This window comes from Bombina bombina, chromosome 1 (assembly GCF_027579735.1).
Source record: "Bombina bombina isolate aBomBom1 chromosome 1, aBomBom1.pri, whole genome shotgun sequence".
Lineage (NCBI taxonomy): Eukaryota > Metazoa > Chordata > Amphibia > Anura > Bombinatoridae > Bombina > Bombina bombina.
This window is the reverse complement of record NC_069499.1, coordinates 55,102,506-55,114,597: the sequence shown is the minus strand read 5'-3', so window position 1 is coordinate 55,114,597 and position 12,092 is coordinate 55,102,506. Positions and strand designations below refer to the sequence as shown.

The window sequence follows — 12,092 nt, the reverse complement described above, 5'->3', positions numbered from 1 at the left end:
TAGTTGGTCAGTGTTTAGTTGGTTAATTGCACAGCACCAGCTGCTTCAATCCGATGAACTCCTGCACATGGTATTGTGCAAACATATTTATTTATTATTTTTCTATCCGATTAATTGGATGATTATTTTCCGATTAATCGGATAGAAAAAAGGATAAAAAAAAAAAATTACATTTTTTTTGCACAATCTTAGTTGCAGTAGATAAGATTAAAGCAGCTGGTGCTGTGCAATTAACCAACTAATCGCTGACCACCTAATTAATAATGAGATTTGTTGACAACTATTTTTATGATCAAACTTACCGATTAGTTGTTGCAGCCCTAACTAAAATGTTAAATTGATTTCTATAAAGTATAGGTCTCACAATGTATAGAGTAAGAAATAAAATAAGGAGCATTTTGTGTATACAGTATATAGAGAAAAAACTAAAATGTATGCTCTTTCTGTAAGCTCAGTCCCTTTGATTGGGATGTGGTTTCATTTAGCAGACAGCTATTTCATATACAAAAATAAATCTAATGGAGCAATTTATAATATTTTAAACTCTGCAGCTGATATAGCAAGTCATTGAAAACACATTAAAGGAAAAACATTTTCACTGTAAACTGATCAACTATAAAAATTATGCAGTTCCAATTCTCAGCTGGAAAACCCAAACAGTAATAGGACCAAATTGGGGGGGGGGGGGCTTGGCCTCTGAAAAATAACTGCAGAAAACAAGGCATTAACATATTAAGATTTGTATTCAAACTGCTTGTATATTAATTTATTACAAAGCTACATAAAATAATTTCAATAAATATAGTATGTCAATTTCCTCCACTCCTGTATCATGTGACAGCCATCAGCCAATCACAAATGCATATACATATATTCTGTGAATTCTTGCACATGCTCAGTAGGAGCTGGTAACTCAAGTGTAAATACAAAAAGACTGCACGTTTTGTTAATGGGAGTAAATTGGAAAATTGTTTAAAATTGCTGCTCTATCTGAATCGTGACAGTTTAATTTTGACTTGAGTGTCCCTTTAAGCACAATGTGCTTGTTTGCTAGGAGAAGACAGAATCTGTAAAGGGTGGTGGAATGTTGAAAATGTCAGAGCATCACATCCATAGCTTCCTTTATGTACAGAGGTGAGTCAGTTAGTCGCTCAGGCAGCGATTTGTTTACACAGCGTTACCCTTGAACATCTGGTGCGTCTACAGCCCTGTGATACACAATGCGAGTACACTCGCGGCACTTACCCTCTAGGGACAGGATAGTGTTAAATGGTAACATTATAAACAGCAGTGTGAAAAGTAACAGTTCATCCTTCAACGCCCTGACAAAAAATAAGCAAGTGAGAAATATTCACAGTATTGTGTAACAGAGGAGACACTACAAACCTCTCAGCTACACTGGTCACTCCAACAGACTAATAAAGAAAGCATTCAGTTGGGTGGTCCTAGTGCAGTCTTTGGGCCTTTTAAATAAATAAAAAAATAGTCAAAAAAGACTTGAAATGTGCATTTTTGGCTCTTGCTTTTGAGGAGTATTTTGCTAGCAGACAGCTGAAGATCAGTGCCTAAAAGGGAGCGCAAACGCATCGAGATTGTAATATAAAATGTATAATTATACATAGGACACCAGTTCTGCAATACTTTATTTTTATTTCCCTTTCCTGTAATTTAAGTCAGAAAATTGTGTGTTTTCCAGGTCTATAAATTTAAAAAGCACATGACAGCTTCACAAGCCTAACCCTGCAACATATTGGTTCCAGCAGAGATGATGAGAACAGTAAAACAAAGATTTTGCTAACATAATGGCCATGGCTAGTATTGTCTGCTCCAGTAACTAATCCTGATTGGCTCCAGCAAATAAGACAAGTGGTGGGTTAAAGGCCTATTAAAAAGTGGAAAAATGACATTTTCGATTTGTTATAGTAAATTAATTTAGCACTAGCAACCCTGCAATGTTGTGTGTTTAACCGCACCAAAAATACATAGTTAAAAGTACCACTTGGGATTCGCAGAGAACTGCTGGTCCTTAGCAGAAACAGTTGGTGACTTAACCAGCCATTTACTTTGAGAGGGTTAAACGCAAACATTTTAGGGTAACTGGATAAAATTACATGCTGTAATGAGTTAGAGCATGTATGTTTTACACTATAATGGTCCTTAATAAAAAGCAGTTGTAGCAAAAGTGTTAATACAATCAAAATTTGTTTCCATTAACCTAATAAAATACCCAATATTGTAACTATAAAAAGTGTTTACTGTCCCTTTAATTCATGTGAATTTTACACAATCATGTAATTTGATCAAAGTGGGAAGTAGACAGTGTGCCAGTGACAGCGTTGGGATAAGGAGCAAGCAGTAATAAATGAGGAGACAGACACTGATCTGTGGATATAAATATATCCAAAATACAGTAAGTCAGTCATAAAATCTATTAACTGCAGCTCCCTAGTGTGTAGAATTTGTCTAACCCTCAGTAATGCTAAATAACCCTGAATTCCAAGTACAATCATAACTCACAAAGCTTATACTATATACAATGAAAAGAATGTTGCTTTTCGCAGTCATCGACGCAACACCCATGCACAGGTGTTTCATGTTTTTTTTTCTTTTAACCAAGGAGGGTGCATCTTTCAAATGGTATGTGCTGCAGGATTTGGATTTTTGTACATAGACCAAAATCAGCTAGAAAGCCCACTGATCTATGCGTCTATGGCATGACCTGGGGTTAAAGGGACATTAAACACTTTGAGATGGTAATATAAAATGATAAATTATATATATATATATATAAATATATATTCATTATATATTTTGGTCCCTTTTTTGTAATTCCATTCCGCAATTGTGATCTTTTCAGTTGCCGATAGAAATGGAAGTGCAGAACACAGTTATATTCCACACAGCCATTGGCTGCACACTTAGTGAACTATAAAACTGTCCCTAATTGGCCACAGCAGAGAAGGTAACATAGGTTACAACATGGCAGCTCCCATTGTTTTATAGACACTAAAACTTTACACTTATTTTGTCAATAAACAGCTAATGAAACTATAAAAAATACATCTACATGTTATTGTCAGACTAATCTTTTCTTTGAATGCATCATTATAGCTAGCATTTATTTAGTGTTTATTGTCCCTTTAAGCAGTGTATGATACAGTCAGTAATGGAAAGAAAAAAAAGGAAATATTAGTCCATGCTTAATTAAAAACGGAGCATGAAAGTAAATATTAAACTTTAATAATTAAAGGGACAGTCAAGTAAAAAAAAAAAAAAACACCTCATGATTTAAATAGGGAATCTAATTTTAAACAACTTTCCAACTTACTTTTATTACCAATTTTGCTTTGTTCTCTTGGTATTCTTAGTTGGAAGCCAAATCTAGGAGGCTCATATGCTAATTTGTTAGACTGCCTCTAATCTGAATGCATTTTGACCACTAGAGGGCATTAGTTCATGTTTTTCATATAGATAACATTGAGCTCATGCACGTGAAGTTACCCTGGAGTGAGCACTGATTGGCTAAAATGCAAGTCTGTCAAAAGAACTGAAATAAGGGGGCAGTTTGCAGAGGCTCAGATACAAGGTAATCACAGAGGTAAAAAGTGTATTTCTATAACTGTGTTGGTTATGCAAAACTGGGGAATGGGTAATAAAGGGATTATCTTTCCTTTTAAAAGAACAGCAATTCTGGTGTTGACTGTCCCTTTAAGATAAAACAAGCAGGTTTTAAAAAAAATAAATTTCTAATGTATATATCTTTTATCAAAATGTCTAAGTTCTCTTGGAATCATTTAAAGATGAGCATACCTAGATAGACTCTGAAGTGTGCATGAGTCTAAAACACAATATGGCAGCAGTTTGTGCAAAATATATTGTTGCAAATGCTACTACCATATAGTGCATAAGACATGTGCATGTTTCTGAGTCTACCTGGATATGCTCTTGAAGAAACAAGACAAATTTGACATTGAAAATCAATTGGAACTTTTGCTTTTTTTCCAATTGCATGACTCTTTAATCAAAGTACAGCATCAGAGCTACAGAGAGGAACGCAATTATCTGGCCCTTCTGAAAGGGGAATCTTGTTGCACTTTGACCACAAAATAATGTTAAAGGAATATAAAAAAGTGTGAAAAGAAAATGCTCTGTGTTATATGTGAGCAATAGTGCAATAATAAAATGCCCTAGCTATGTGTTTAAAGGGACACTGAACCGAAAATTTTTTCTTTTGTAATTCAGAAAGAGCATGCAATTTTAAGCAACTTTCTAATTTACTCCTACTATCAATTTTTCTTCGTTCTCTTGCTATCATTATTTGAAAAAGAAGACATCTAAGCTTTTTTTTTGTTTCAGTACTCTGGACAGCACTTTTTTATTGGTGGATGAATTTATCCACCAATCAGCAAGGACAACCCAGGTTGTTCACCAAAAATGGGCCGGCATCTAAACTTACATTCTTGCATTTCAAATAAAGATACCAAGAGAATGAAGAAAATTTGATAAAAGGAGTAAATTAGAAAGTTGCTTAAAATATCATGCTCTATCTGAATCACGAAAGAAAAAATGTGGGTACAGTGTCCCTTTAACCTTGGCAAAGATGGGGATAAAGTCAACGTAAGAGCAGAAAACAATCATGAAAATTTCATTTTAACTTTCCTGTCCCTTTAAGACCAAAAAAGTCACAGTGTTTGAGGCAGTTCTGTGCAGACAGACAGATTTGCATGTTGTTGCCAGGCAACCTGTTGAGCTGTATTTTATTGTATTATGTATGTACACAACGCTGTTGCTTTGGCTCATTTGTAACTGTTTATGTATAAGAAATCTAGCAGGGATACAGAGGAGAAGGGTAAATCATTATATAAGAGAATACATTATGTGGAGAAAAGAAATCTCAGGAGCAATGAGGTATAGGTACAAACTTCCTGCATTATGCGAATAAAAATGAATACCTAGTTTCGAATTGCCCTTTTAACGTATGTGTTGTTACAGTACTTTTTTTATGGTTATTACGTCCCTTATTAAGGTGATCCACGAGAGACCCCTTGTCAGCTTTAAAGGGGAATTAAAGTGTAAAATGCTCCTTTTTATTACAACAAAAGTCCAAAAAAGAAAATTCTCTAATCTATTAGTTATATCTAGGTATGCTTCACAACAAACATTTGTTAAAGAGAGATATACAACCCCAAAATGTTCTTCCATAATTCAGATGCAGCATACAATTTCAAACAATTTTCCAATTTACTTCTATTTTGCTTCATTCTCTTAGTATCCTTTGTTGAAGGAGCAGAAATGCACTACTGGGTGATAGCCGAACGCAATGGGTAAGCTAATAACATGAGGCATATATGTGCAGCCACCACTAAACAGCTCCTAACTTTACATAAGGATACCAAGAGAACAAACAAATTAAATAGGGTTTCATGTCCCTTTAAGTTTTGTAAAGGATTGTGAACGACCCTATAAAATGTAATGCAAAAGGTTAAACACAGAGACAATTTAATAAGAAAAATTTGAGTATTGTATTACTACATTACAACTATTCCAATATGTACCAGAAAACATTTAAAAAAATGCTAAGACAAAAATGGAGCCTTTTACCTTTTGCCCTTGGACGACCATTCCTATATAATAACACAGAAGACAATCTGGTATAAAGAGGAATCTACAAGGTACGTGAGCTGTACAAATATGCCATTTAGTGGGTGCAGAGAGGTACATCTCTGTCTTACAACCTTACAATTTTTAAATAAATGAATAGTTTTAGTTATATTTTATTAACCAAGAATTAATCCATTCGCACCCGGACTCCTCCTACTCACGACTTCCTGTATCTGAACATAGTGATGTATAGAGCAATCTCACCCACTCTGTACGTATCTGTAAAGCGCGTACCCATGAGTAATTTACACTGGCATGCGTTACATTATAATCGCCAAAATTTGCGCATGCGCTTGAAAAAATAAACTTACTCTGCACACGCGTTTACGTCGGCTACTCTCAATCTTCCCAGAAGTTCTAAATAAATCATATAGAGCATGCATCGCTTCTGAGGCTGAAAATGTTTCCTAACACATGCGTGGAGTAGCGTATGACGTTACAAAAAAAGGGGTTGAACGCCCGGGGGGGGGGGGGGGGGGGGAATCGGAATTTATTTGAAATCCCTGTTGTCAATTAAAAGGCAAAACTGGCACAAAATGGCGGGCGGAGGAATCGAGGCACAGAATAAATATATAAAGGTAAATTTATGCCTTTAGAAATAATAAATAACAAAACGATGAATTAAAGTCTCCCTTATTTTTGATGATTAATAATATGACGATAAGCAATAAGGGTGACTTTACATTCACTTTAAAGGGACAGTATACTATAAAATAGTTTTTCCTTAATGTGTTTCCTATTCCTTTTTTTACCAGCTACAGAGTATAAAATGTATGAGATTTGCTTTTTAAGGCTTATTTGTGTATATGAATTAGCTGATTTTGTGTTTTGAAGCCACAACCTAATAAAATGGGTTGAGCTTGTAGGTATAATCAGATCTCATTATTTTATCACATTGTGTTCATATACCTGCTTCTTTATTTTATATCTGTCCATAAACCAAAGACCAATACTTTGTGAGAACAATGGAAAATTAACATTTTATTATCTTATCTCTTCTATACCCCACTGGGAGTGTAATTTCTTTTACTGGCAGTGTTAACAGAGCTTGGCCTTGAGGCCAAAAACTTTCAGGATAGGTGGGGATACTACAGGCTAAATAAACTATTTCAAATGCCAATATAAGGGTAAAGGAAGTACTTGTAAACAATTTAAAACACTCCAGCAAGTAAAGAGGAGCATTGGGAACAAATTAAAAGGAAGACATTTTTTGAGTAAACTGTCCCTTTAAAAGAGACAGTCTACAATAGAATTGTTATTGTTTTAAAAGATAGATAATCCCTTTATTACCCATTCCCAAGTTTTGCATAACCAACACAGTTATATTAATATACATTTTACCTCTGTGATTACCTTGTATCTAAGAACCTTCTGACAGCCCCCTGATCACGACTGTTTATTATCTATTGTCTTGCATTTAGTATTGCATTGTGCTAAATCTTAAATAACCCCCTGTGCCTGAACACAGTGTTGTCTATATGGCAAAGGTGTACTTTCTGTCTCTTTGTGTTGAAAAGGAATTTAAAAAGCATGTGATAAGAGGCAGCCCTCAAAGGCTTAGAAATTAGCATATGAGCCTACCTAGGTTTAGTTTCAACTACGCATACCAAGAGAAAAAAAGCAAATTTGATGATAAAAGTAAATTGGAAAGTTGATTAAAATTACAACCCCTATCTGGATAAAGAAAGTTTAATTTTGACTAGACTGTCCCTTTAAGTCAATTTAGTTGAGTCAGACTTATTAACTCTAACCATAATCGAAGTGAGGAGATAGGGATCATACGGATTATAAATGGGTTGAATGGATTATCAGGAGAGTTAAAGGGACAGTCTACAATAGAATTGTTATTGTTTTAAAATATAGATAATAGCTTTATTACTCATTCCCCAGTTTTGCACAGCCAACACGGTTATATTAATTATACTTTTTATCTCCGATTATCTTGTATCTAAGCATCTTAGGACAGCCCCTGATAACACAACTTTTTCATTAAAACTTTTAGTGTGGACTGTCCCTTTAAAGCAACACTAAATTCAAACTTTTTCATTCAAGATTCAGATAGAGCACACAATTTACAAAAAAAAAAACTTGAGCATGGGCAAGCATTCAGTTTATACGTATACGAGTCTACGATTTGCTGATGGCTGTCAATTTATACAGAGGGACAGCAAATGGAAAAAAATGTCAAATTCACTGCTCATTTGAAATGCAGAGTAAGTGCTTTTGCATTACCTTTGCACTATGCATTTGTTTATTATGCAAATCTATTGTCATTAACGGTCATTTAAACAATTGTTTCTGGAAGGTCTGCAATCAGTTAAAATATAATTATTAAAGCTACCTTCCTGAGTAGATGGGTTAAGTATTCTCTCTCTGTTACATCCCACTTACAAATAAAGAGCAGTGTGCATCCTAGTGCTGGGCGCATGACTACCATTTGTACAAACCCAAGATATGCTCACATGACAAAGAACACGGCCCCATGATCAGCAAAATACGTGTGCACCAAAGAAGAGGGAGCCTAACAAAAACTGTGGGACACTTAACAGCTTGTAATTACAAGACATTTCTGTTGTTGTCTGACATATAGTGTTTCTGCAATTGTTTTTAAATAACCACCCACCAATTAACATAAATGACAGCACATTGCAAAAGTATTATAATAAGTATACTAAACTTTATAATATCAAATGTTTACTATCCTTTTAAGTGTGGTAAGAAAGGGTGATCAAGTAGAAGGGGGTTAGAGAAGACCATAAAACTGGCAAGGAAGAAAGGCGCTCCATGACAGATGGAGGATCAAACCGGGGATATAATGAGATCATCAAGTAGTGGTAGAAGAGAGAGACAGTAAAGACGCATAAACAAGGAGTTAGAAAATGTACAAGAAGGGTCAATTAAATGTAAAAAGCATTATGGATATTGAGGAGGAAGAGAGTTCATCAAAAAGTAGGAACATGAGAAAAGAACACCATATAGAGCAGAAGGGGACATCAAGAAGCAAAAGGAGGATGAAAAAGGTGCTAAGATGTAAACTGCTAGAGAGCATCAGGCAAGGGTAGCAAGAGGGGCCATAAAATAGGAACACAATGAACAAGGAAATAAGAAAAGAAAGCATCAAAAAGGGAGTATAGCTAATAGGTGATACAATGCATCAATTAGTAAGAGAACGGGCAGCAATAAGTATCAATATAAGAGGCAAGTCCCCAATATGAAAAAGGAAAATAATTCGTTACAAGTGGGATGAACCAGGTGTTGTTGAAATACAGAAGAAAACAAGAAATAGCAGCAGGATAGAGAGCACCTAACAGGAGGCAAACTATCAAGTTTTTAGGAAATCATCAAGAAGAGGAAAGAATATGCGCAGAATGATGGAGAGCACCAAACAGGTGGTAAACTGTATCTAGATTCCGGGTTATCATCAAGTAGAAGAGAGAAGCACAGGTAGGAGTTGAAAATGAGTAGAAGGAGAATGGCATAGGGTACCTACTAGGTGGTCAGAGTACCAGGTAAGAATTGAAAATGAGTAGGAGGAGATTGGCAAAGGTAAAATGCGTATGAGGAGAATGGCACAGGTAAAATGCATAGGAAGAGAATGGCACAGGTAAAATGCATAGGAAGAGAATGGCACAGGTAAAATGCATAGGAAGAGAATGGCACAGGTAAAATGCATAGGAAGAGAATGGCACAGGTAAAATGCATAGGAAGAGAATGGCACAGGTAAAATGCATAGGAAGAGAATGGCACAGGTAAAATGCATAGGAAGAGAATGGCACAGGTAAAATGCATAGGAAGAGAATGGCACAGGTAAAATGCATAGGAGGAGAATGGCACAGGTAAAATGCATAGGAGGAGAATGGCACAGGTAAAATGCATAGGAGGAGAATGGCACAGGTAAAATGCATAGGAGGAGAATGGCACAGGTAAAATGCATAGGAGGAGAATGGCACAGGTAAAATGCATAGGAGGAGAATGGCACAGGTAAAATGCATAGGAGGAGAATGGCATAGGGTACCTACTAGGTGGTCAGAGTACCAGGTAAGAATTGAAAATGAGTAGGAGGAGAATGGCACAGGTAAAATGCATAGGAGGAGAATGGCACAGGTAAAATGCATAGGAGGAGAATGGCATAGGGTACCTACTAGGTGGTCAGAGTATCAGGTAAGAATTAAAAATGAGTAGGAGTAGAATGGCATAGGGTACCTACTAAGTGGTCAGAGTCATTGGATTATATCAGTTAGTAAGAGAAATGGCAGTAATCTGTATTAGAATAGATTGCACCAGACAAATATGCACACGGTATCATCAGCTGGGTAAGGAAAGTACCAGGTAAGAATTGAAAATAAGTAGTAGAATGGCATTGGGTAAGGTGGTAAGATAATCGGTAGTAATCAGTATTAGACTAGGTGGCACCAGCCAAACGGTATCATCAGCAGGGTGTGGGAAGTACCAGGTAAGAGTTGAAAGATTAAAGGAAACATTTATTTATTTATAAAATATTTTACCAGGAAGGATACATTGAGATTTCTCTCGTTTTCAAGTATGTCCTGGGACCACAAAACATTGCAGTGATACAATAGGGTACAATAAAAATACAAAAACAATAATAATACACAATATATGCAAACATTTAACATTGAACTGGTAGGAAATATTTAATCAACCATGACTGGCACATTCTGTTTTGAGATATGTAGAGAGGGGTCTCTTAAAGGATATTAGGCTTGGGGACGTTTTTAAAGTGTGAGGGAGGTCGTTCCATAATTATGGTGCTCTGTAGGAAAGTAGTAGAATGACAAAGACCTAACAGAGAGTAACAAGGTATCAAGTTCAGGTGAACTCATCAAAAGAAGGGACAGCAAGTGGTATGGAAGGCTAACAAGGGGTACCAAGAAGGAGAATCATTAACCAGGAATGTCAGGGGCATCAAGTTGGGTGGGGGCTAAGTAGGAGTGTGGGGGCAGCAGGTGCTGTCAGTCAGAGAGGCAAACACCAGCTAAACAAATGGTGCCATCAAGTAGAGAGGGGCAGCATCTATTAGTAAATGGTACCAATCAGGGTCATGTTGTATTACAGGGAGCATCATATGATAAGATGGGGGGGGGGGCAGTAAGTCTGTGAGGGTTATAATACTGATCCCTCCAGCACTTCTCACCTTCTCCTCCGGGCACACACCATTCCTTACATATCCGTTCCGTACAACCCCATTCTCCGCTCGGTGCCCCCCATTCATAGTCGGTTTGTAGACATAGCTGTGCCCTCCTGGGGTCTCTCCAGCAGCAAAACGAGGCATTTTCAACTCTGCTCTACACACTCCTGTCACAAGCACCACTCTCCCGTACACCCCGCTTCCGGCTCCTTCCCTTTTCCCGGACCCGTGTCACTGAAATTCCGTTCCTGTCACGGCCCCGGCTGCCACGCCCAGCGCCTCAAATACCGGAAGCAACTTCTTGACTTCAGCAAATCCCGAAACACTACGTCACCACTATGGTCCTCACTCTAGGAGGCAGACACACGGGCCCAGATGAAACCTTCCACCAATCAGAATAAAGCGAAGGCGGGGCCAAAAAGGGAGCGGCTAACATGACGTCACTTACTTGAGTGTTTAGAGGTCGCACGTGTTTGAACTCTAGTAACCTCTCTGGGTGGGGCCTGTCGTGTTCTAGGCGTGGTTAATTACACAGGGGCGTGGTTTCGTTGTAAGAGAGAGCTAGGATTTCCCTGTATCTTATCCGACTTGTGCTTGTTCATGACTCATGCGCCCTCATACGTCAGTGCGAATCAATTAGAGCAAAGTTGATACTTATGGATGAATGAGTAATGCAAGGAATGGACTGTCCTGTCCTGTATGGTGCAGCTGTTGTACAGTGTTGCAATCCACTGGTCCTCATGGCTCTAGGAAATGTTACTTAGTACTATAGATTTGCAAACACTTTGAGATTGCACTATAAAATGCTTAATTACTTTTTGGTTATTTTGCCACTTAAAGGGACATTGAACCCAATATTTTTTTCTTTTGTGATTCAGATAGAACATGCAATTTTAAGCAACTTTCTAATTTACTCCTATTATCAATTTTTCTTTGTTCTCTTGCTATCTTTGTTAGAAAAAGAAAGTCCAGACCCTTGGACAGCACTTGTTTATTGGTGGGTGGATGTATGTATCCACCAATCAGCAAGAACAACCCAGGTTGTTCACCAAAATGGGCCGGCATCTAAACTTACATTCTTGCTTTTCAAATAAAGATATCAAGAGAATGAAGAACATTTGCTAACAGGAGAAAATTAGAAAGTTGCTTAAAATTGCATGCTCTCTCTGAATCACAAAAGAAAAAATTGGGTTCAGTGTCCCTTTAACTGTAATTTAATAACACGTAAACACTGCAAATTTGTGACTGAGTTCACTGTCACTTTATGTTTCTCAATGACCTA

At 37.0% G+C, this 12,092-nt stretch overlaps 1 protein-coding gene across 1 annotated transcript in view; it reads right to left on the bottom strand.

Moving 5' to 3' along the window:
• The window catches only part of SPTLC2 (serine palmitoyltransferase long chain base subunit 2), a 100,484-nt gene extending 89,343 nt beyond the window's left edge, over nucleotides 1-11,141 (bottom strand). The window contains exon 1 of the mRNA XM_053697362.1: nucleotides 10,817-11,141. Within this exon, the coding sequence (XP_053553337.1) occupies nucleotides 10,817-10,954 (138 nt within the window). The 5' untranslated portion in view covers nucleotides 10,955-11,141. The remainder of the gene's footprint in view (nucleotides 1-10,816) is intronic.
• Between the last annotated feature and the right edge of the window lie 951 nt (nucleotides 11,142-12,092).